Raw genomic sequence first — 26,308 nt, forward strand, 5'->3', positions numbered from 1 at the left:
ATTGTGTTCCTGGTCGCAATATTCAGGATAATATCTCTGTTGTCCGAGATGTCATTGAAATCTGAGATTAATTATGAAAGTTGTGGCTTGATCTTCCTCGACCAGGAGAAAGCTTTTGACTGTGTTTCTCATACATATCTTTTTGAAGTGCTAAAATGTTTTGGTTTTGAACCTCTTTCTATCCCATATACAATTATGTTATTCAAGCATATCGGCTATCTTAAAGATAAACAATGAACTTGTACCCCCCTTTTGTGTTGGGAGAGGGGTAAGGCAGGCTGCCCTCTGTCAGGAATTTTGTACGCTTTATCCCTTGAGCCCCTCTTAAATACCTTTCGGAAGTCCTTGTCTGGTGTTACTTTTGGAACCCACCCCTTAAAAAGCATTGCTTATGCAAATGACATCTGTGTCTGCATCAGACAGTCAGAAGACATTGATTTGATGATGAGTGCATTGGATCTCTTCAGCAGGGCATCATCGGCCAAGATAAATTGGACAAAAACAGAAGCGCTGTGGCTTCAACCCTCTACCTACCCCTACTTGCCCCCCTATTTCCTCTCCCTCCTCCTCTCCCTGCCAATCTTTCGTGGAAAGAGATGGGATTAAGTTCCTAGGGGTGTTCCTTGGCCCTGGGAATTTTGTGAGGCATAACTGGGAAGGCTTGTTGGCACACATTGAAGTACTGTTACTGAAATGGAAGAACTTGCTCTGCCAACTGTCCTACCGAGGTAGGGTACTAGTCGTCAACAGTCTGGTCACCACTAAGTTATGGTACAAGGTTCTTTCCCTGCAGCCGCCCAAAACTCTGGTGGAGGACATATAAAAATGCATCACCCATTTCTTCTGGTCCGGAAAGCATTGGCTGAGACCGGAGATTCTAAACTTACCAACTGCAGAGGGTGGCCAAGGGCTGGTCAATTTCAAGTGCCGCATCATGGCTTTCCGCCTACGATCAACATGGCGCTTCTTGTTTGAACCATATTTGGCCTGGAGACAGCTTACCAGCTGCATCTTATGTCAAGCAGGGATGTTGGACCTTTCACAGGAGCTGTTCCTGATGGACTCGACCAGGATAGATCTATCGATGCTACCTGCCTTTCACCAAAGCCTACTGAATGCGTGGCAAGCCTATACCTGTCTCCGTGACCCCTCGACTTATGTTTGATCCATGTTCTTCAACGAGCCATTATTTCACAACTCTGTATTTGGTGAGTGGGTGAATGAAAGCACCTTCATTCAAAAGTTTATAAATGCCTCAGTAACAAAAGTGTGTCACTTGAGAAACGCCACCAATGACAGGTGGATCAGTGCTACCGCTCTGGCTTCGACGGTTGGCATTAGATCGTGTCGCAGAGTTGACAGCGTTTTGAAAATGGTGCTTCGCATCTACTGTGCCTCAAATGGCTGGGCAAGCAACCCTCCCGTACCCACCTCCGAATCTTCTCCACCCTTCCCCAATCTGTGTCTATCTGGTTCTCTCAGTTTGGAACCGATTAGTTTGGCCACTCTCTATCCTTTTCTGGGATCAATCGAAAGGCCCTGTAGATATGCAATGCTTAAAAATCCTTTTTCCTTCGTTGTCCTCCCCTGTACCCTGTAGATGGCCTGCAGTCCTGCCGAATACCCCTCCCCTTTACCCTATTTGTGAGTGGTACTATAAACAGCCTGTGCCGAAACGTGTTGGGGATCTTCATTGGAGAATTGCTCATTGGATCCTACCCACAAATTCCCTAATTCACCGCTTCTCGCAAGCGATAAGTGAGCAATGTCCATTTTGTGGACAAACTGAAACCTTGCCCCATGCGTATGTACGTTGTGACCAGTTAACTCCTTTATTTGTTTTCTTTAAAATGTTACTTGCACGGTTTTCCTTTGTTTTTGATTTTCCTACCTTTATTTTTGGCCCTAGGACATATAAAAATGCATCACCCATTTCTTCTGGTCCGGAAAGCATTGGCTGAGACCGGAGATTCTAAACTTACCAACTGCAGAGGGTGGCCAAGGGCTGGTCAATTTCAAGTGCCGCATCATGGCTTTCCGCCTACGATCAACATGGCGCTTCAATTCCCCAACAATTCCTTCAATGTTCAATTCCCCAACAGCAAATTTTAATTCATTTCTTTCTTGCGCAAGCCAAGTTGGCGATATATAAGACCAGGAAATCAAAGATATGGAATGATTTGTATAGTACAGATGTTTTGGAAATGTTTAAAGCTCTCTGTGTTTCAAGAGTGAAGCTGGAATTTTGTTGTTGTTCTGAGATACAACTCTTTGAGAAGCAGTGGTGTGTGAGAGATGCATTTTGCAAAATAGCTGAGGGTCAGTTAGTATTTACTATGTCGTTGTTTTCCTTAATACTTGCTGGTTTATTTGCTGATAATTTGTTTATTTATCATGTAAATGCTTGTGCAACTGTTGTGATTGTTTTCTTTGAATCATCATTTATTGTTTATTGCTTTTTTATACTTTTGTAATAAAAGGACATAAAAGTCAAGTCTCTTTCTTCCCCCATCTGACTCTCTCTCATCTAAAGTTAGTGATTGTACCTGACATATTTATTTGAGTTGTGAACCACTCACAGATCCAGGACATCAGTGTGGAAACAGAAGACAGCAGTGAAGTGCGGTCGGCCAAGGATGCCCTGCTGCTCTGGTGCCAGATGAAAACCACAGGGTATGCCTGATGGGCAAGATGGGCAAATATACCAGCTGGAATTTAAAATGATAAAACTCTTAATAGCAGTTTCTTTTCAGATGACATTGTCTGCAACAAGTGCTGTGTTTGATGTGATCTCTTTTCCCATCATTGCACACACGCTCATGGAAATTTATAATGTTAAGCTGGCTTCTTGCCTTCTTGTTAAAGTTTAATCATTATTTGATCAAATTATATAACTTGTATGATCAAATTGTATGACCTCGTTAAAATAATTTACATGTACGTTGGTTGTTGTTGCTAGTCCCTTCCTGAAAAAGAATCAGTTTCCTTTCCTGAATAATACAATGTAATAATGTGTTAGATTAGTTTGTTGAAAAAGATCACTTGTCTCAGGTACAAACACGTGAAGGTACAGAATTTTACAACAAGCTGGCGCGACGGTATGGCTTTCAATGCGATCATACACAAGCACAGGTCAGCAAACGTTCCACTATGACAACCACGAACCGAGCACTTCCTTCTAACTTTCATTACCCCACACATTGGTGTGTAATTGCAATTCACTGTGAGGCATATATGCGTTTTTGTTTTCAGGCCAGACTTGGTAGATTACGACAAACTGGATGTCAACGATCCCCATGGTAACCTGCTGAAGGCATTCTCTGTGGCTGAACAGGAGCTGGGCATCACCAAACTCTTGGACCCTGAAGGTTGGGATTTCAATGGGACATGGCATGATACAATTAGAGACAAGTTTTCATCAATAATATGCTTTATGGATCCTAAACGTATGGGGTTACCAGTAGCCTCGTTCCACAACCAATGACTAGGAAACTGCTCCTGAAGTGAGCATATGTACCTCGTTCGCTCCACAAGGTAATTCATTCCAAGGGGGTACCCTTAGCCATTATGAGATGTTTGGAGTCGTGAAAAGAGCTGACAGTTTTCCCTTCCTCAGGAGATATGGTCAACATGATTTCATAACTGTATGTACACATGGTGAGCCAATGCAGGTGTTTCTTTTCTCGTACCACTGTACTGGCTTGTTTTTTTTTGGCATGATCCCACTTTTCCTGTTGTGGTGCTTCATTTGCTTGCAAGCTGTTTCTGTTCTTGTATGTTATCGCGACATTCATTTGCAGAATGACACATGTCCTTGGATAAGAACCGCGGTGCAATGCAACTGAACCCCTTTTCGTTCCTTAAACTTGAGGCCATTTCATCCGATATATTAATTTCTGCTGGAAGCACAAGCAAATTTTCCAATTGAAAAAGCATCAAGACAGTGTCAATGTCTCTGAGATTGTCTTTGGTTATTTGGTGATTCAGGGGCCTTTGAGCATGTGGCAAAAGGCTTCTTCGTTCGTATGCGGCACAAGGCTGCTGCTGGGTAGCAACATTGCCTGATGGGTTGACTGTGTCCCCGATTCAGTGCCCTCTACTGGTTAGGACAACAATTTGGAATTCGTTCATGGTGCCCACAATAGCTTGTCTACTCTTCACGAAGGACACCGTGAGATATTTACTGTCAACCAACAAATGCTGGCAGACGGGACTCCCAGTTTAATGTCCATCCGAGGAACAGCACACACAATGATGAATGTCCCTGTCTGTGAAACACCGGGATGACAGTTTACAGCTGGGTGGGATTCAAACCCAGGCTAAGCAGCTTAGTGACATGTGCATACCTCCAAGACATCCTGTCAGCCCTGACAAAGGGATAAGAATGTGCTGATGTTACTGGGCTAACAAACTGTTCCGCTCGTTGGAATAGGATGGGAAAGCATCCCACAGGAATACTTTGCTGGCCTTGCTGAAGGAGGGGTTTCCTTGTGGATGATGGGATTCAGGTGGGAGAAGGCGGTGCTTAATCTGTTCCAGCAAAGGAACATTATTTGGTGCGAATGAAGCATCATTGTACCCTGAACACCAGCTAATGTTTTCTAACATACAATTTGTGGATAGTAGTTGCACAGGAATCTTAAAGTCCATCTTATAAAGCTGAAATATTCACAGATTAATGTAGTTCGTGCTATGGTTTCAGATGTTGCAGTCATGCACCCGGATGAGAAGTCGGTCATCACTTATGTCGTGACGTACTACCATTATTTTTCGAAGATGAAGGCTCTTGCAGTGGAAGGAAAGCGCATTGGAAAGGTAACCTGAGGCTTGAAGTTATACTGACATTGCCAATAAAGCCTCATGAGGAAACTTACTACGTGACGTAACATTTAAGGAGATAAAAAAGTGATAGGTAAAAGTAAATAAGGGAAAAGCAAAAAGAATGCAAAATAAGGAGAATGAAATTAATGAAATATTTGACATGGGTACAAAAGACAAAACATTCAAAGGTACAAAAGATCACAACCAGCTGACAAATAATGGTTCTGGAAGTTAGCAAAAAAAAAAACTTGTGTTGAAGGCCTCCTGCTGCATTCCTTGTAAGGGAACTCATATTGTTGTTATTAGTCCCCCACTGGTTTCACCAGAGGGGACGATAGGTTTGCTCTCCATCCGTCCCACGTGTGGTTTTTCAGACTTTTTCCCTTACCCTTTAACATATTCAACCGAAATGTCAAAGTGTCAAAGATTGCTCACCAAACCACGTCTCACTTACAGCAACTATACCACCTTTAGGAACCACCTTTAGAGGAAATTTTTCCCCGCAGAGCGGGGGTTGGCCATTTTTTGGGCACCGTGGTCCCCTTTTTGAAGCAATGTGTTACAGCCGGATGCCCTTCCTGCCACCAACCCTGTTGGTTGCCTTTTGCGACACACAGGGAATTACCAGTGAACTGGTACTCAATTTGCCGACCCCTGAAGGATGACAGGCTGAGTCAACCCCCCTGGCGTTAATTCAGCGATCGACCGGGAATCGAACGCAGGATCCTGGGATGCCAAGCTGGCACCCTAACCACTAAGCCAACACCAGGCTACTTACAGCAACTATGTTGTGTCATATCCCTCACCACCCAGCCTAGCTTCCCCCCCACTTTCTATTAAGCACTTTATCACTTGACTGCGTACACTCACTCACTTCTTATGGTAATCCCCCACTTTGATAGAAGTAAAAACCTAGGTTGGAGGTGCCCATCCCAACTTAGTAGAACGTTCCCATACACACCCGAAGTACAACCAGCACTTTTCAACTTATTTTCTCCAGGGATTTAGCAGTGCATAAAATACAGAGCCTGTTTGTAAACTGGCCGAGTAGTTTTCAAATCTATAACTTTTTCATATCGGCAATATTATTATAATAATGCATAACGATGGGACCTGTAATACACTCTTCCACCGAGAGCGGCGCTACATGATACACATTTGCATGGAATCTATGTCGTCTCCTCCCTCCCGAACGCCCTCAACTATTAATTTATTTATGCCTAAAAAACCCCCAGGCCTTACCCCAAATACAACCACCAAATCGCAACTCATTCTTTCCAGCGGTTTAGGAGAGCATACAAGTCAAACATATGTGTTTGAACACACCCACACACACCCACACACACGTGTATATTGTATTGCTATATTTTTATGTTTTTCAATCGTTGGGGTCTACATTTGTTGCTGTTTCAGTTTTTAATGTGACATCTATTCACACTTGGACACACACATATGCTAAAATTGTATGTCGTATGATTATTATTAATGAAAGGTGGAAGTTATAGATTAGGGGATAAATGATGTGTAGTTCTTCGTGTCGAGGTCCATAGGTGAGCTGCAAATTTATTGTCGCTTTCTTCCTGATAGGTTCTGGGCAGCGCAATGGAGACGGCACGGCTAATTGACCAATACGAGTCACTTGGCTCGGATCTCTTGCAATGGATTCAGCAAACCATATCCATTTTGGACAACCGCACCTTTGCCAATTCACTGCACGGTGTCCAGCTTCAGTTGCAGGCCTTTAATGCTTACCGCACAGAGGAAAAGCCACCTAAGTAAGCTGCACTAAACCAACATGGGAACTCACCACACTCTCTTGCTATTTTGTTCTTCTCATATACAGACTTGGCATTTAATATGGAATTTTTTTTTTTCTTGACTTGGGTTTACTTTCTGAACTCAGTATATCAATCTGGTGAGTTTCTTTTACCCTTCGGTGATGTCTTTGTTGAAAGAACCATGTCACTGATTGTCTTTCGCAGCAAGAAGTCAATAACAGGATTATATCACAGGTGGCGTGACAAAATGTAAGGACAGGTACATTTGACGACTGGCTTCACAATCGGGTATATAAGGGTTGTTGCGTTCTGTATTAGTGGAAAACAACTGCTGCACGTCTACAAAAGTTATTGCCGCTTCCTCTGGAGATGGTCCGTCAACTTGACAATGCTGTTTGTCATGGAGTGGTGACTTTACCAAATTCTGGCATGAAACAGCGTGCTATTGCTCGGCAGTATGGCATCACTCAAGGCCAGGTGTGAAAGATCCTGAAACGAAATGCTCAGAGGGGTGTCCCTACTCCAATACCGAGGCCAGGACGTCCACGCAGAACCACAAGGAGAGATGATCGCTAGCTGCACCGGTTAGTCTGCAATGGCCGTACCAAGTCAGCTAATCGGCTTAGGGCTGAGTGACAGCAACTGACAAATGTGCCTGTATCCAGAAGGCTAGTCAACCAACGACTGGTTCAAGCAGGCTATTGTGCCAGGCGTCCCCTGAGAAAGCCACGCCTGACCAGACAACACAGCCAGCGCCGATTGCAGTGGGCCAGAGAGCACCGTCAATGGCAGCCAGGACACTGGAATCACGTGACCTTCAGTGACGAGTCTAGATTTCTGGTCTATCGTCAAGATGGCCGCGTCCGAGTGCGCAGACAAGTGCTTGAAGCCCACAACGAAGATTGTATAGTGCCAAGAGTCCAAGCTGGAGGTGGTGGGGTGATCGTTTGGGCTGCTTTTCATGCAGGGGGCAAAACTGACCTGGTTGTTCTGAATGGAAACCTGAACCAGTTCAAGTACAGGGTCATTCTGGAAGAAACATTGCTTCCATTTGCACGTGCAGCCTTTCGAGGAAACTTTGTCTTCCAAGATGACAATGCACGGCCTCATCATGCTCGCATGATCCAACACTTTCTTGCTGACCATGGTGTAGAGCATATGGAGTGGCCTGCCATGTCCCCGGATATGAATCCGATAGAGAACTTGTGGGCAGAATTAACGCGTCAAATCGACAACTTGGACCAGCAGCCGACCTCTGTGCGTGAATTGCAGCAGGCTATTGTCACTTTTTTTTCTTCTTTTTTTTTCCGGTTTCCGGTTCCTCGGGTGAGTGAGGCGTGCTTCGAGCTCTCCACGGCATCGAAGTTTAAGTATTTTCCCATTCTTGTCTTTGTCAAATTTCCACTGGTTATTTTGCTGTGTACGTGTTATTGTGTGTTTCTGGTTGGTATTGGTTTGTAATTCGTACAAACTTGTGTGTAGTTAATCGTTTTCTGGGTCGTACCTCGTGCGCGGCCTGGTGACTTGGGGCTTCCCTCCCCCCGTCGTGTGTTTTGTCGGTTTGGGTTATTTCCTTCGCTGTATTGCTTGTTTCTTTTATTTTATTTTCTCCCCCTCACCTCACCTCCCGAGACAAAGAATTCTATATTGATTCTTTCTCTCCTCCCGGACACGTGTTTGTTCGCTCTCCTCCTCGTCTCGACTTGTGCCCCGCCCTCTGTATCTCGTTTCTCTTCCGCCTCTGCTCCTTCCTTCTTAAATCCACGTTCTCGCTTGGAGACTTTTCCCAGATTATTTTTCATGGTTTTCATGGTTCTGTTTGGATATTGTTGGAATATGTTTAAACCGCAACCGTGATGCTGACGCCGCCCCCCCCCCCCCCCCCATAAAAACATTGCCTCAAAAAGAGAACCATGACAATTACAACTACATATGGGCAAGGTGCAGCCCGAAGTGGAGATCGGTTTTTGCGGTTTGGGACATGGAATGTAGGGACAATGACAGGGAGATCAGGAGAAGTGGTGGAAGTATTGGTCTGAAGAAGAGTGGACATATGTTGTGTGCAAGAGACGAGATGGAAGGGAAGTGGTGTGAGAATGGTGAAGGGTAGGCAGGGACAGAAATACAAGTTTGTGTGGCAAGGGTGCCCGGAGGGCGTGAATGGTGTTGGTGTCCTGTTTTCTGAGGAGTTTGTAGACAGTGTGGTGAGTGTGACTATAGTGAGTGATAGGTTGATGATGGTGAAAATGATGATTGGAAAGCTCTTGGTGAACGTCATCTCGGGATATACTCCGCAGGTTGGTCGAAGCAATGAAGAGAAGGACAAGTTCTGGTGTGCGATAGAGAAGCTGATGGAAAACGTGAAAGATGAGGAAGTTGTTGTGGTGGGAGGAGACCTGAATGGACATGTGGGAAGGAGTATGGATGGTTTTGAGGGAGTTCATGGGGGTTACGGATATGGTGTGAGAATTGGAGAAGGTGAAAGGATTTTGGAGTTTGCTGATGGAGCTGATTTGTTGATTTGTAATACTCAGTTCCAGAAAGAGGATAATAAGCTTGTTACATACACGTCAGGTGGGTCGACGACAACCGTTGACTACCTGATGGTGCGTAGGCGAGATAGGGGGCACCTCCGGGACACAAAGGTGATCCCGGGGGAGGAGGCTGTTTCACAGCACCACTTGGTTGTCTGCGACATAAGGGTGAAAGGTGCGAGGATAGCTCGGCGGGTGAAGTACCAACCAAGAATGAAGGTGTGGAGGTTGAAAGAGGTGACAGTAAGGGAGGCATTAAAAGAGAGGCTGAGTAGGGTAGAGGATGATGTGGTTGAGCTTGAAAGTGGTTGGATGTCAATGAAAGCTAGTCTGTTGGGAGCCGTTGGTGAGGTATGTGGATGGACAAAAGGACCACCGAGGCACTCGGAAACATGGTGGTGGGATGATGAAGTTGGAAAGAGGATTGACGAGAAGAGGAAGAAGTTCAAGGAGTGGCAGAAGGCGAAGGGTACGGGAGCAGAAACAGCAGAGCATGAAAGTTATAAGGCAGCCAGGAAGGCTGCAAAGAAAGAGGTAGCAAAGGCGCAGGAGGCATGTAGGAAAATGTTCGGAGAACGCTTGGATTCGGAAGAGGGTCAGAAAGCAGTATTCAGGATTGCAAAGCACATAGCGAAAGAGATGTGTGATGTGATGGGGGGTGAGTTGCTTGAAGGATGAAGTGGGACAAATCGTTGTCGACCCAGATGGAATTAAAGGAAGATGGAAAAGATATATGGAAATGCTGTTGAATACAGAGAATAAATGGGATGGCAACATAGAGAGTAACCCAGTTTTAGGACCGGCAGAGAAGACAACCGAGAATGAAGTTGAGGAAGCGATAAAAGCAATGAAGAGTGGAAAAGCGGGAGGGCCGACGGGAGTTGTGGGAGATATGTTGAAGGCAGCAGGAAGTTGGGGTGTGAAGAGAATGACAGAGATGTGTAATCTGGTGGTGAAAGAAGGCCGCATTCCAGTGGATTGGGAACTGAGTACCCTCGTCCCTCTATACAAGGGGAAAGGTGACCCTCTGGAGTGTGGCTCGTACCGAACGATAAAGTTATTGGAGCATGGAATGAAGGTATTGGAAAGGGTGTTGGAGAGGAGGATAAGGAAGAAAGTGAAGATCGACGAAATGCAGTTTGGATTTATGCCAGGAAGAGGAATGACAGATGCGCTTTTCATTGTGAGGCAGTTGCAGGAGAAGTACATGGAGAAGAGGAAGAAGTTGTTTTTTGGGTTCGTTGATCTGGAGAAAGCATTCGATAGGGTTCCACGCAAAGTATTGACATGGGCATTGAGGAAGTTAGGAGTGGAGGAATGGTTGATCAGAGTGGTGATGGCAATGTACAAAAGAGCGCGCACAGCTGTAAGGACGAAGGACGGGAACAGTGGTGAGTTTGAGGTGAAGGTGGGAGTGCATCAGGGGTCGGTACTAAGTCCACTACTATTTGTAGCTGTGATGGAGGTGCTGGCTCAGAACGTAAAGGAGGGTTTACCGTGGGAGTTGTTGTATGCAGATGATCTGGTGTTGATGGCGGAAAGTATGGATGGACTGAAGGAAAAGATGAACAAGTGGAAGGAATGTATGGAGACAAAAGGTCTGAAGGTGAATATCGGAAAGACAAAGGTGATGGCAAGTGGTAAAGCATGTGGTGAGGTGGAAAGAACTGGGAAGTGGCCGTGTGCTGTGTGCAGGAAGGGTGTCGGAGTGAACTCCATTCAATGTACAATGTGTGCTGAGTGGGTTCATCAAAAATGTAGTGGTCTGAGAGGGTCATTAACCAGTGTGGCAGCTACATTCAAATGTAAGGTGTGCACAGAGGGAGCTGCAGATGGAGGAAATGTTGAGTTGGATCTTGGAGACGGCGTGAAGCTGGAAGGTGTGAAAACATTTTGCTACCTCGGAGACATGCTGAATGGAGAAGGTGGATCAGACTCGGCAACGGTTGCTCGAGTGAGATGTGCATGGAAGAAGTTTCGGGAACTGAGTGGCGTGCTGATGAGGAGGAGAGTGTCGCTGAAGCTGAAGGGAAAGGTGTATGCTGCATGTGTGAGAAGTGTTATGATTTATGGGAGCGAGACATGGGTAATGAACGTAGAGCAGCAACGAAGGCTGGAAAGGGTGGAAATGTGAATGGTTCGATGGATGTGCGGAGGTGTCGTTGAGAGAGAAGAAGACAAATGATGAATTGCGAAAGATGATGGGAATATTGCCTGTGATTGATGCTGTGAAGAGGAACAGGCTGAGATGGTTTGGTCATGTGTTGATGAAGGATGAAAGTGACTGGTTGAGAAGAGTGATGGAAATTGATGAAGAAGGAAGTAGAGGACGGGGAAGACCGAGAAAGACTTGGCTAAAGATGGTGGAAGAAGAAATGCGGGCAAGGGGGTTAACAAGGAGAGATGCAGAAAATAGGGCAAAATGGAGAAGATTGTCATGGGGACCGCAAGGCTAACCCCCGCTCTAGCAGGGAAAATGGCCTTAAAATGCATGTTGTATTGTCACTGCATGGCAAGCGATTCCTGTGCAAGCCTTGGCAAATCTCGTGAACAGCATGCCTCGACGTGTACGTGCTCTCCTGAATGCTCGTGGCGGTTACACGAAGTACTGAACTGTAATTTTACTGTCCGTAATCCCAGTCATAATTTAGCTTTTGTTTTTGTTGAAATTTTTTTTGGCTAATGTGCAAAATAAAGAGATACTTCTGGAAAACGTACAGAAGTTTAACACAGTACTGTCCGTGAATTGAGTTCGATATCAGTTTACATCACTTTCAAGGATCAATTTATTTGCTTCAAAATGTCAAATGTGGTTTTTGTTTCTTTTAAAGGTCACATTAACAAAATCTAGAATAATTTCAACATAATTCCAATGAACTTTTGGTTCTAAGTCATCTTGAAAAGTAAGTTCATCCCCACAAAAAAAATATTCCATATTAAATGCCAAGTCTGTACTTGGAGTGCAGTGGAGAGGGTGCTGAATGAAGGAGAGAATGGAGTGGATGTTGGAGGCCCTCCCCATATAATGGGTCGAGTGGAATAGTGATCTGTGCACATGTGTAATATTATTAGTATTCATTTGAAGTTGGATTTTACAAATAGCACTGACCCTTTTAAGAAATTACTGAATATATCAACATTTAATAAATGTCCGAGGATGGAATTAACACCATCTTAAAGAGAACAGCAAAAGGACACATAAAGACCTTTGACTACATTCTGTTGTAACTCATTCTTCTGTTGTTTCCTTTCTCTGGCCGTTGTATTGTGTTTTGGCAGATTTACAGAGAAGGGAAATCTTGAGGTATCGCTTTTCACGATACAGAGCCGTCTTCGTGCCAACAACCAAAAGGCGTACCTGCCTTCTGAGGGCCATCTCATCTCAGATGTCAACAAGGTCTTGCTGTCGCGCCAGCTGTCTGTGTCCTACCGACCTGTGGCCATGCAAATTGTTTATGAATCCAACTGTTGTGCTTTTCATTTTACGGCATAATATACCTCCTTGACCAGCGGTTCTTAACCTGGGGGTCGTGACGTACGCGCATACGCGAACAAAATACTGTGTGTGGTATGTACCTTTGTTAGGTTCCTAAAAATGGGCTCAACAAATTGATATGTTATTTATGACCCCCAGAAAACCCCAAACGACCCCCAGGTTATGAACCGCTGTCCTAGACCTTTGCAATTGGGAATGTTTACGTGCATGTGAAGTTCAAATGTTTTTCATGTTATTTGTACTATGTCGTCCAATTGTTTTACTGGCCTGTAACCTTTAACTTCAAAATTCCAGGTCGACAGAAACACCGTCGCAGGATAACAAAAACTTTAAATCGTGCACTTAATTTATAACTGTCACAAAGGATGTGAAGAGTTAACATAATAGCGAATCGAGGAAAATACCCTGTCTGAAAATAATAGGAGGGAAACATGATCTTCTTTGGTATGCCTTGGTCAGGATTCATGGAAGAATTAAACGATAATTATTTACATACAATAATGGAGCGCAAAGCATATCTATAGACATGGAGATCAGAAATGGGTACCGTTATCATATTGCTTTTGAAAATGGATATAATGGCAAGACAAACATGCTTTTTATCTCCTATCTGGTTTTGTGAGATTATGACACAGGTTATGTGCAATCTATATATACGTGGAACATGGCCGCAAATAGAAAAAAACGTGAATTTGCGGGACACTTTTCCATGATTAGAGAAACATGTCGCATTTTATCAACTGCGAATAGCGGGGTCCGACTATATACACACACATGCAGTGCCTTCAGAAGGTATTCGCGCCACTTGAATTTTCTCACATTTTGTTGTGTTACAGCCTGAATTAAAAATGCATTAAATTGAGATTTTTATTGTCACGGATCTACACATAATACATACACCTAATGTCAGCGGAATTATTTTTTTAGAAATTTCTTCAAAATAATTAAAATTGAATACAGAAATATCTAATTTACACAAGTATTCAACCCCCTGAGTCAATACTTTGTAGAAGAGCCTTTTGCAGTGATTACACCTTCGAGTCTTCTTTGATATGTCTGTATTAGCTTTGCACATCCTGATTTGGGGAGTTTCACCCATTCTTCCTTGCAGATTTGCTCAAGCTCTTTCAAGTTGGATCGTGAGCATCGGTAATCAACAATCTTCAAGTCTTTTCACAGATTAATTTATCAATGGTATTCAAGTCTGGGTTTGGCTGGGCTACTCGAGGACTTTCACATTCTTGTTCTGAAGCCATTCCAGTGTTGCTCTGGCTGTATGGTTGGAGCCATTGTCTTATTGGAATATAAATCCTCACCACGGTCTAAGGTCTTTTGCACTCTGAAGCAGGTTATCCTCAAGGATTTGCCTGTATTTGGCTTAAATTCATTGTTTCCTCTATCCTTGCAAGTCTCCCAGTCCCTGCCACTGAAAAGAATCACCATGGCATGATGCTGCCACCACCATGCTTCACAGTTGGGATGGCGTTAGATGGGTCATGAGCTGTGCTCTGTTTCTGCCAGATATAGCGCTTTGCATTCAGGCCAAAAAGTTAAATTTTCATCTCATCAGACCACATGATCTCTTGCCTCATGCTCCCAGTATTTCACGTGCCTTTTTGCAAATTCCAGGCGTGCTGTCATGTACCTTTTCACAGATTCCAAACGGCTTCCTTCTGGACACTCTCTCCTACAAAGCCGAGATTAGTGAAGTGCTGCAGAGACTGTTGTCCTTCTGGCAGTTTCTCCTATCTCAGCCAAATAACTCTGATGTTCTGTCAGAGTGGTCATTGGGTTATTGGTCACCTCCCTGACCAAGATCTTGCCCGGTTGCTGAGTTTGGTATGACGGCCAGCTCTAGGAAGAGACTGGGTAGCTCCATATTATTTCTATTTCCTAATGATGGAGCCCACTGTGCTCTTCGGAACTTTCAACACTCTAGAAACGCTTCCCCAGATATATGCCTCCTCACAATTCTATCTCGGAGTTCCACAGACAAGTCCTTGGACTTCATGGTGGAGTTTCTGCTCTGATATGCACTGTCAACTGTGGGATCTTGTATGGAAAGTTGTGTTTCTTTCTAAATAATGTCCAATCAATTTAATTGGCACATGTGGATTCCAATCAAGTTGTAGAGACATATCCAGAATGATCAAAATAAATTGGATGCATCTGAGCTCAATTTAGCGTGTCACAGCAAAGGGGTTTAATACTTATTGTCCCCCATCGCACCGCGGAGCGAAAGGGGGACTATGGTTTTCCCCTCCGTCCGTGTGTGCGTCCGTCCGTCCGTCCGTGCATGCGTGCGAACGTGCGTGCGTGCGTGCGTAAGCGAAGGACCGAATTCTAATTTTGTGTGTGGGTGCAACTAGGCATAAGGAAGAACGCTATTGAAAATTGGGCCGCCACGTCAAACGCCAAGATAGCCACCACCATATATATGTCTGAACCTTGTGAGCGAAATATCTTGAAAAATAAACGAACTACTAACTTCTAATCTGGTGTGTGGGTGTATCTACGCATAAGGAAGAACGCTATTGAAAATTGGGTCGCCACGTCAAAATCCAAGATGGCCGCCGCCATGTATGTCTGAACCTTGTGAGCGGAATATCTTGAAAAACAAGCGAAGTACCAACTTCTAATCTGGTGTGTGGGTGTATCTAGGCATAAGGAAAAACGCTATTGAAAATTGGGTCGCCACGTCAAAATCCAAGATGGCCGCCACCATGGATGTCTGAACCTTGTGAGCGAAATATCTTGAAAAATAAGTGAAGTACTAACTTCTAATCTGGTGTGTGGGTATATCTAGGCATAAGGAAGAACGCTATTGAAAATTGGGTCACCACGTCAAAATCCAAGATGGCCGCCGCCATGTATGTCTGAACCTTGTGAGTGGAATATCTTGAAAAATAAGCGAAGTACTAACTTCTAATCTGGTGTGTGGGTGTATCTAGGCATAAGGAAGAACGCTATTGAAAATTGGGTCGCCACGTCAAAATCCAAGTTGGCCGCCTTGCGTCTTCCACTTTGTCAACTCACATCACTTCACCGACAGGGGACCTAGGCATAACGCTTGTTGACACAAGACATTTCAGCTTTTCATTTTTAATTATTTTGTAACATTTGTTCAAAAAAAAATTCTAATTTGACATTATAGGGTATCATGTGTAGATCAGTGACAAAAACAGTCTCAATTCAAACAATTTTTAATTCAGGTTGAAATACAACAATATGTGAAAAAAGTCAAGGGGTGTGAATACTTTCTGAAGGGTGTGTGTGTGTGTGTGTGTGTGTGTGTGTGCATATTTATACACATATATATATATATATATATATATATATATATATATATATATATATATATATATATATATATATATATATATGTATGTATGTATGTATATATATGTATATATATTGTTACAGACACGACTTTGATGTTAAAGTGGGCCGAGCGGAATGGCCGTCGTGTCCGCACAAATTACCCGACTATACTCGACGTTGACGAGCCGCGCTATGCTGGCTCAATAGGAAAGAGAAGACACCCGGCTGGGTTATAATGACACAATACGACACCAGGGGTTCAGTTCTCAAGTATATTCGTACGGAAGGTTAGATTACAACTACAAGAGGGACAGCATAGAAAGACAGGCACTTAGACACACTCTTATATTAACCCTAGACAGACCACAGATAAACGGGACAACGCTGACTCACACGGGGTTTGATGGCTAGGAAAGGCAGATAGCGATGGCTCAAGGTGCACTCTTGGCTCAAAGCAGGGTACACGGTTCGGTCCAGAGATGCGGGGGGGTCTCGTCGCAGCGCTCAGAGGTGACGTTCTTTCTCAGGCCTCTCCAAACTCAGGCGCATCCGTTTCAGCGCTCGCAGGTCCGTCTTTCTCCAGCTCGGGGCGCATCTGACGTCACGTCCGGCAAGCGGCTGCGTATATCCGGCGGGGAGTGACACGCCCTCGGCTCGCTAGCTCCGCCTCGTGGAATCGGCACGCCGCCTCCCACCGGGTGCGTGCGGGGGGGGTTACTGGCTCCGCCCCTGACGAGGAGCCGACAGCCAGCCCCCTCGGGGCAACCCCGTGGAGCGCATGGTCTGGAGCCAATCGAGCCGGTGTGAGGACGCATCCTCCCCCGCTCCGCCGCCATCTCCTCTGTTGTTGTTGTAATTGTTGTTGTAGTTGTTGTTATTGTTGTTGTTTGGGGAAGAAGATGGGAGGAGGTATGGGAAAGGTCCTAAACTCACTACTGGTGCCATATAATCACATTCTGGTGCAACGAAGAGTCATAATTAATGGAAACGAGGCCTTAACTGACATAGAATAAGAATAACTAGGAAGATGTCCGAAAGTTGTCTACCTGTGGTGCGGTGGACCTGGGCACGACATTTAATGGGGGAATAAGGGGAAGGTCGGCTCTACTGATTGTTATTTACATGCAATGGGACTAGGGAATGGGGGATCGGGGAAAGTTGGGGAGTATTGGAGAAAATAGGGGAATATTTACAAGCGGATATGGAGGCCAAATTCCATATTCGCAACATTGCACCCTTCTCTACCCTCGGGGCGTCCCGACCCGATAAATTTTTACCTACTTTAGTGTGGCACGCAATGTAGTTCCCTCTACTATTAACTCTACCCTGAGTGCGACAGTTTTACAGATATTCACAAATGAGTAAATATGTCCCCCTGCGACGTTGCACCCTTCTCCTCACAGAAACACACCCACAGGATAACCGAATCCGGAAAGAATTCTCAAACTAAACATACAGCCGGTAGGGAGCATTATTTACAAGACTACGCTGCTATTTACACTACGATCCAGGACCTGTTTTTGGAGGAACACATGCAGATGTTATGCATAGAGAGAGCACGCATGCTAGCATCGATACACCAACCCACGAGTGCTCTGTGGCCGACGGCCTTTAATAACGTGCAGAGCACCCCTTCCAAGCATCAAGCACCACCCCATCACACAGTGAGCACCATCCGGTGCACCAATAAAGTGTTTATAAATCACCGGTGGTGTCGCAGCCGGCCGATGTTCTGCCGCTGGTCTTGCCTTCGTGTGGTGCACTTGGCCTTCTTACTTCTTTTCAAAAATAAAGAAAGGCGCCAACCGCGTCCATTTCTATATTGTGGCCGTCAGGGGGCCAACTATTAGTGGTTCACCTGTTTGGCATCGGTGCCACGTTGACCCATAGGTCCATCCATGGGTGGTGCTTGGCCGCAAAAGAACTGCGGTCCATTGTGGGTGGCCACAAACATTGCGGTCCGTATGGTGTATCGATCCAAGCAGCAAGCAGCGAAAGTGCAGGCCCACAACTGCGAAGCCAGCACCTCTCTCTCCTCTCTCTCTGCCCCAAAGCCAGATCCTCGGAGGTGGGAGACAAAAGAAGACAAGTGAGTAAGGTGGTAAGGGCGCAAAAGTGCACGCAATACAAGGTAATGCACACTGGGGGCACATGGGAACCAGGTGAGACAGGTACGTTCCTACCGTACGCCCCCCCCCCCCACCAGGTAACCTACATGGCCCCTCCCTTACCCCTTACTGTATCCACAAAACACAACACTACCCATAAACATCTACTTTACAAATCAACAAACATCCCTACTGTCTTCCCCGTTCCTCCCATAAACCAAATTCGTCTTCTCTCCCTCCTAACCAATCAAATTTGCCATTTTCAACTCTCATCAAAATTTGCCATCTCCAACTCAACATCATAATTTGCCATTACCAATTCATCATCAGTCCCTCCTAGGGAGGGAGAGATGGAATCACCCCAATGTCTCATCCACGTCGTGATGCGTCTCACAATCCACACAGCAATTCATCTCCTGCAACAAAACAAAGAAAACACAGGTGTGGAGTCATTATCATCCCCACAGGTAAGTGGCTGCGTATGGTGCGACAGGTTCATCAATCCTAACTATCTCCTAAATGACTTTAACAACTTTACACTACCCGGGGTCTCTCTCCGGCCAAACCATTGGCCCTCTTACACTATGGGTTCTAAAAACCAATTCCCATTGGCCAAACTGTGGTGCTCTTCAATTTGGGGTCTCACTCCCCCGATTCATCTCCCGGTGCCCTCGCACAATTTCTGGGCTGCGACGTGTACCTCTCCCAGTGGGTCTACCCACCTGCACACCTCCACCACTGCAGTTGCCTCCGAGCTTACCTGCTCCTTACCCTAACCTAACTACCAGGGGAAGGCCCTCTGGCTCTCTCCCCACTCCGTGCCCTCTCTGGCACTGGGCTGCCCGATCCACACCCGGGATCCTCAGGCACCCACTCACAACTACCGGCTCCCAGAGCCCACCTGCGGCCTCACCTGGCCGACATCCTCACAGTGGTGGAGTGCCCAACCAACTACACACACTAACAGGCTACACGCCCAGCCATTTCCACAACACTAATGCACCCATTCACAACACCATTCTGCAACCGCACCACAAATGCCAATATCCAACCACAATTTACCTGTACCCTCTACCTAACACTTACACTACCCGCCCCGGGTACTCGTGAAAGGGGTCCACTCTTCCCCCATCCACACCTTCGCACCATGCACACCACTCCGTACCACCTACTCCAACTCTCTCCACACACCTGTACTTGCACACCTGTGCTCTCACACCTGGTGCCACCTGCACCCTTCTCTCCCCAAGCGCATTCGCGCTGATCCACACACTCACTACTCATACACTGCTCCACACACCTGTCCAATTGCACACCTGTGCAATCACACCTGTTCCATCCTCACACACACGGCATCATCTCAGCTAACTACTCCCTTCTGAAACTTGCGCTTCCCAGTCGTCCCTTTAAACTATTGCGCTCCCACGTCATTATCATCCACACTAATCTACCTGCGTCCCCACTACAGGTATCAGTCACTAACTAAACTTAACGTTACCTACTGTCATCTTCGCTAGATCCCTATCAATATAACCTAACCCACCCGGGCTAGTTTTCACTGCCATACACCCCATAATCTATTGCTCCTTTGCCCCCCCCATATGGGAAAGGTGGCAGGGATGCCACCCTCTCCCACCGGGCCTATCGCTCCTCAATCCCCCAGTCCTCTGGCACTAATAAGCCCCCCTTATTCAGAGGTACTGGGTCCCGCCTCGGCATCTAAAGCCGAGGCGATCCACGGGGGCGCCTGCTCGCCGGTGTAAGGTCTTATCCGGTCGGCGTGGACGATCCGAGGGAGGGCTCGTGGCCCCATTTTGATCTTAAAGACCACGTCACAGATTTGCGACAGGACGACTCCTGGGCCTTGCCAGGGGGAGGTGAGTTTTGGGCACCTTCCCTTCCGCCTCCGGGGATTAAAGAACCAAATCTTCATCCCCGGAGCGTATTGACTCCCCTGGCTCCGGTCGTCGTACCTGCGCTTCATCTTTTCCCCCGCCAGATGGAGTTGGCGGCGGGCGAAGGCATGGACTAGCTCCATGCCTTCCTCTAGGTGACGTGCGTACCCCTCCCTCGGCGGGTTAACCACTGTGTCTGGCACGGGACCGCATAGCAAGTCGGCGGGAGCCCGTAACTCCCGCCCATACATAAGCAACGCTGGACTGCATGCGGTGGCCCCGTGCTGGCTGGTTCGGTAGGCCATGAGCAAGTAAGGGAGATGTTCGTCCCAGTCATCCTGACGGGTGGTGGTGAACAGTGCCAGTTGTTGGATTAGAGTTCGATTGAATCTTTCCACCATCCCGTCAGATTGAGGTCTTAAAGGCGTTGTTCTGGTTTTCCGAATTGACAGGAGACTGCACACATCTTTTAGCAATTTGCTCTCAAAATTTCGTCCCTGGTCGGTGTGCAACTCCTGTGGAATCCCATGCCGGCACACAAATCCTTCCACGAAGGCCTGCGCTACCACCCCTGCTTCTTGGTTGGGGAGGGCGTAGGCCTCCGGCCACTTGGTGAAATAGTCCATTACAACGAGGATATACTTATTACCTTGGCGGGTGCGGGGCAGCGGTCCTAGAATATCCATAGCCACCCGCTCAAGGGGGGCCCCCACCTGATGTAATTGAAGGGGGGCCCTCATCCTCCGTGCTGGTCCCTTTTTGGCAGAACAGGCGTCGCATCTCCGACACCAGTCCTGTATGTCGCGCCCCATATTCACCCAATAGAACCTCCGGCGGACCCGAGATATTGTCTTTGTCCTGCCCAAATGGCCGCCGGAGCGGGTACCATGCACCTGTTGCAATATGACGTTCTTGAATTTGTCAGGGACTATCACCAGCCAGGAAGTTCGATCAGAGGGAACCTCCACCCACTTGCGATACAAGATGTTGCCTTTCAATTCCAGGGTCTGCCACTGAGCCCAATATGCCTTTGTCTGCGCCCCGAGGGGGGTGACCTCTTCCCCCTTTGGTCTTTGCCCCAATTTGACCCATTGGAACACCGGCCCCAGAACAGGATCCTCCTGCTGGGCCGTGCTCCAAGCCAACTCTCCAAATTCCTCGTCCGCGGTTAGTGGCAAAATTGGCCCTCTCACCCGGGTTGCCCGGACGACGAGAATCGGGGCGGAATCGCCCAATTGCTCCCTCTCCTCGTGTCTCGCACAAAATTTACAGTTTTCCCCCAGACAAGGACGCCGAGAGAGTGCGTCCGCATTACCATGGGCCTTCCCGGCCCTATGGGCCACATCAAAATCGTACTGCTGCAACTTTTCCAACCACCTTGCAATTTGGCCCTCCGGTTCCTTGAACCGAAGGAGCCATTGCAAGGAGGAATGGTCAGTTCTAACCAAAAATTTCCGCCCGTACAAGTACGGGTGGAAATGGTTCATGGCAGCCAGCATAGCCAATAACTCTTTGCGAGTGACGCAATAATTTCTCTCGGGCCTACTTAAGGCCCGACTATAATAACCAATCACTCTCTCCACGCCCTCCTGTGTCTGAGACAAAACTGCGCCCAATCCTTCCTGGCTCGCATCCGTGTCCAGGGTAAATGTCCCGTCACTGGTGGGGTAAGCTAGAAGGGGTGCGGATGTTAGACACCCCTTCAATTTTTGGAAGGCCTCGTGGCACTCCCGTGTCCAATTAAATCGCGTCCCCTTCTCCGTAAGCCGGTGGAGGGGACGGGCCAACTCCGCAAATTTCGCCACAAAGCGCCGGTAGTAGGAGCAGAGTCCCAAAAATCCCCGCACCTCTTTGATGGTACGTGGTGCGGGCCACTCCTCTACCGCTTTAATTTTGTCTGGGTCTGTTTTTACCCCCTCGCGGCCAATCACGTGACCTAGATAGGCCACCTCTCTTGCAAACAAAGTGCACTTACTCGGGTTCAGCTTCAACCCTGCCTGTCTGAGGCACCCGAACACCTGGTCCAAATTAGCTAGTGCCTGGGGGAACGTTTGGGCATGTACCAGGACGTCATCCAGGTACACCAGGCATGATTGCCATGGCATGCCGCCTAGTACATGCTCCATCAATCTCTCAAAGGTGGCGGGGGCGTTACACAAACCAAACGGCATCACAGTAAACTGATACAGTCCCTTACCTGTGGAAAATGCCGTTTTCTCCTTCCCTGCCCTATCCATCTCCACCTGCCAATACCCACTCTTGAGGTCCAAAGTTGTGAACCAATTTGAGCCCGCAACGGCATCGAGGGTGTCATCAATCCTTGGCAGGGGATATGAGTCCTTGAGTGTCACGTTGTTTAGCTGGCGATAGTCCACGCAGAACCGCGTGGTCCCATCCTTCTTTTTGACCAGCACAACAGGTGACATCCAAGGACTTCCCGAGGGCTCGATCACACCTGCGTCGAGCATTTTTGCAACCTGCTCGTCAGCTTCCGCCCTCTTGCTCCAAGGGAGCCGTCGGGCGGCCTGACGAATAGGCCGGGCCTCACCGGTGTGGATCTGATGTTTCACCAGGCCCGTACGTCCAATATCCTCGGTGTACAGGGAGAAGAGGTCCAAATGGGACCCAACCAGTTTGTGTAAGGCCTCCCTCTGGGTACCTCCCAACTCTACGCTACTACGATTTACCATCTCGCAAATGGGATCGGGCCAATTCCTACTTGTTATTGAAGGCTCCCCCCGGGGTCGGCTCGGCTGGACGTTCTCGCCCCTCACTGTCGCGACTTCCTCAACTGGGGTGCAGCCAGCTACCCTCGTGCCCCTTACTATAGTGCGTGGTTCTGTACTCACATTTACTACTCGGACGGCCACTACCGGTCCGTCCGTTTTTACAAGGGTGCGGCCCACGATTAAACCCGGTATGGACTGCGCTGCCACCGGTTCGACCAGGCCGCAGGACTCCTGCCATGTTGGGCGAGCTGCCCACCGGGCCGGCACTATCGCCTCGGCCCTTGGGGGGATGGTCACGGCCTCGGAAGCCTCCAGCTCCGCTCTCTCGGCCGTGCTCACTCCCCCTAACGGCAGCTCTTCTACTCCCACCTGCAGGATCCCCCGGCACAAGTCGATTTTACAACCGCTGGCAGTCAACAGGTCCAACCCTATTAAACATGGGTCGCACACCTCCGCCACCCAAACATCTATCTCCCTCCTTACCGACCCTAACTTGAGGGTCACAGAACCACGCCCTATGATCGGGGCCGTTACCCCGGTAGCAAGCTGCAAACTATAATTTTGCAGGCGCTGGATCTTATCCCAGCCACCTGCGCTCGAATCAAGGACCACAGGGCTGATGATCGTGGCGCTAGCTCCTGTGTCCACTACGGCGTCTACCCCCACGCCGGCAATTTTGCATCTAATTGTCAGGCTACCGGTTCCAATTTGGCCACAATAAATGACCTGTCGCGTCAATGAGGGCTCTCCTCCATCCTCTGCTGCCGAACACCGCCCTACGTGCCCGACACCTTCTAGTTTCCCGGGGTCTGGCGGGGGGGTGTCTGGGGTCGGCTAACCCGCTCCCCCCTGGGCGGAGTTGAGGACCTCAACTGCCGGGGATCATCCCGGCGCGCGTTTCGACAGTGCCGCGCCAGGTGACCCAGGCGGTTGCAGGTATAGCACCTCACCTGATAAGGTGCTTGCCTCCGGAATTCCAAATTCCCCCCCCTGTAGGTCCGAATTGGATTACCCGCTCGTGGTCCACCGCGGGCCACCTCCGGGGCCGCCTGCCATGGTCCAGGTCCCGCCAGGCGCTGGTCCACCAGCCTCCGGACCATGCCCGCCAGGTCAGGACCCACGTCGGGGGCGGGCCCCCTAAGGGGTCCGCCCTCCATCGGGGGTCCCATCTGGCGGACCGCCATTGCGAGACGCTCGCCCCCCCGGGCCAGGGGCCTCGCTGCTTCCCAACGGGCCGCAGCGTCAGCCGCCTGGCTCAGAGTCTGCGGGCGCCACATGGCGAGCTGTTGCCGGAGCTCAATATCCGGGAGGGCCTGGATAAAATGGTCCAGCGCCAGGCTTTCCCGGGAATCCGCTGCCATGCTAGCATGTGCGATCCCCACTGCGCGGCGAATGTCGTGGGCAAGTTCCCCGATGGCTTCCTGGGGCTTGCGCTTTCGCAGCGCGAGCTGAGCTTTAACAAGCTCGCTCTGCTGTTCTATTCCAAATCGATTAATTAGGGCGTCGCGGAGGGCTGGCAGGGTGAGAGCACCCGCTGGTAATGCCGTCAGCACCTCCGCCGCCGCGCCGCGCAATGCGGCCACCAGGTGTACTCCACCTTCGTCCTCACCCCAACCGTTGCCCTTACACACACAGTCGAACTGCGCCAGGTACGCGCGTAGATCACTCTTGCCGTCATACGGCGCGAGTGGGACCTTGTGGGACCACCTCGTATGTGAGTCGTTGCCCGCCTGCCGGACCCCGTGCGTCGCCCCTTGCGGGGTCAGCGCGGGGCCGAACCGGCCGGGCCCCCACAGTACACTACCCCCAAGGGGCTCTCGTGCCTCCCCGGTCCCTCCAACAACTACCCCTGTTGGTGTCGATGCATGGGTCACACCTCCGCAACCCGCTACCCATTCCATACCACCACCACCACAACCTTGCTCACCCACACCTCGCACCTCTCGTTCCATACCCTCCGGACCAGCCATACACCTCACTCTTGGCCTCTCACGAACATCCGGGTCTATCTCGACCCCCAAGCTTATTAAATCACCTGGCGCATCATACGCACGACCATATTGGTCACCACTTACACCGGGTCCTCTTTCTCTTCGCTTCTCCTCCATCACCTGCGAATCCCTCATCCGGTTAATGAGCACATCATCACGATCCGAACACAGACTCTGGACCAATTCTTTTACCTCCTCTTTTATCTCTTTCTTATCCTCTCTCCGTCGCTTTTTAATTTCGCTCACCCCTTCTTCCACTTCTTCTAATTTTTGCTTCATCTCCTTCATCTCTTCGTGCGCCCCTTTAAGTTCTTCCTCTAACTCCACTTTATTTTTTTCTATGTGCTCCCGCACCTCCCGCTCTTTAACCTCCATTACCTCTACCACCTTGTCCATTTTCCTCGTCAGGTCCTCATGTACCGTCTGACACTCTTTTTTAATTACCCCTACGTCCTTTTTCATCTCCTTCTGTGTCGATTTTAAACCCTCTATTACCGCTGTGTTCTTCTTTACCTGGTCCCCCAACTCCTTTTGTCCCACTGTCAGTTGTTCTACTCCCAGCGTCAACTCCTCTATACCACCTTGCAATTTTACAGTCCCCTTTCTCACCTCTTTCTCCATGCGCTCCTTACAGTGCCTCACCTCCTCGCGCACTCCTCCGACCTCCTCACTCACTCCTCTTCTGATCTCCTCTCCCATCACTTGCATCTCCTGCCCAGATGCCACCCTCATCTGCTCCATTTCCTCCCTGTGAGCATCCAGTTTGGTCTCTACCCCCATTCTGACCCCCTCTATCTGCTGCTCCATTTGTTTAACTTCCCTTTCCGCTTGGTCCCTCATGTCCCTCAATTTGCCTTCCATACTGTTTTCTAACCCCTCTAACCCCTTTTGCATCCCTTCCATTTGATTCTCTTGAGCGGCCATTCTGTTTTCTACCCCCATTAACCCATTTCTCACCTCTTTTATCCCATTGTCTAACCCCTCAAAATTTTTGTCTACCTTCTCACCAGTACCCCTCGCTTCGTCCCTCATTACTCCCAATTGCTCACTCCGAGCCCTCGCTTCGTCCCTCATTACCCCCAATTGCTCACTCCGAGCCCTCGCTTCGTCCCTCATTACCCCCATTTGGTTTCCCAAGTCATTCCTCAGGTCTTCACTTGTCTGGACCATGAGCGCCTTTATTTGTTCCATAAATAGGCCCCAATCCATCGGCGGCGCTGCTACGGTCGCGGGCGCGGTGACCAGCGAGGCGCCATTTTGTGCGTTTGCTACCCTCGCTGCTTCGCTCTCCTCATGTCCCTCATGTCCCTCAATTTGGTCCTGGACCGACCCTGCTTCACTCTCCCCTACCGGACCCCAGCCGTCTTGATCCGCCATAGCGCGACTTGCAAAATTCGAGTTTCGTAAAACAAAACAAATTTCGGCCGCTCCAAATTTTGACCAAATTTTTTTTTTTTCCTCTATTCGTTTTTTTTTTTTTTCTTCAAAATTTGGTCGGGCCTCGAATCTCACTCCCGACACCAATTGTTACAGACACGACTTTGATGTTAAAGTGGGCCGAGCGGAATGGCCGTCGTGTCCGCACAAATTACCCGACTATACTCGACGTTGACGAGCCGCGCTATGCTGGCTCAA

At 48.3% G+C, this 26,308-nt stretch overlaps 1 protein-coding gene across 1 annotated transcript in view; it reads left to right on the forward strand.

Annotated features, from left to right (window-relative positions):
- Positions 1–12,842, forward strand: part of LOC144888455 (spectrin beta chain, non-erythrocytic 1-like) — a 67,885-nt gene extending 55,043 nt beyond the window's left edge. Inside the window, exons 5-11 of the mRNA XM_078766371.1 lie at positions 2,582–2,673; positions 3,052–3,132; positions 3,253–3,368; positions 4,703–4,815; positions 6,409–6,596; positions 12,413–12,620; positions 12,768–12,842. Coding sequence (XP_078622497.1) covers positions 2,582–2,673; positions 3,052–3,132; positions 3,253–3,368; positions 4,703–4,815; positions 6,409–6,596; positions 12,413–12,620; positions 12,768–12,842 — 873 coding nt within the window. The remainder of the gene's footprint in view (positions 1–2,581; positions 2,674–3,051; positions 3,133–3,252; positions 3,369–4,702; positions 4,816–6,408; positions 6,597–12,412; positions 12,621–12,767) is intronic.
- The last annotated feature ends 13,466 nt before the right edge of the window (positions 12,843–26,308 follow it).

The sequence above is a fragment of the Myxine glutinosa genome, chromosome 12 (genome assembly GCF_964187855.1).
Source record: "Myxine glutinosa chromosome 12, kmMyxGlut1.1, whole genome shotgun sequence".
Lineage (NCBI taxonomy): Eukaryota > Metazoa > Chordata > Myxini > Myxiniformes > Myxinidae > Myxine > Myxine glutinosa.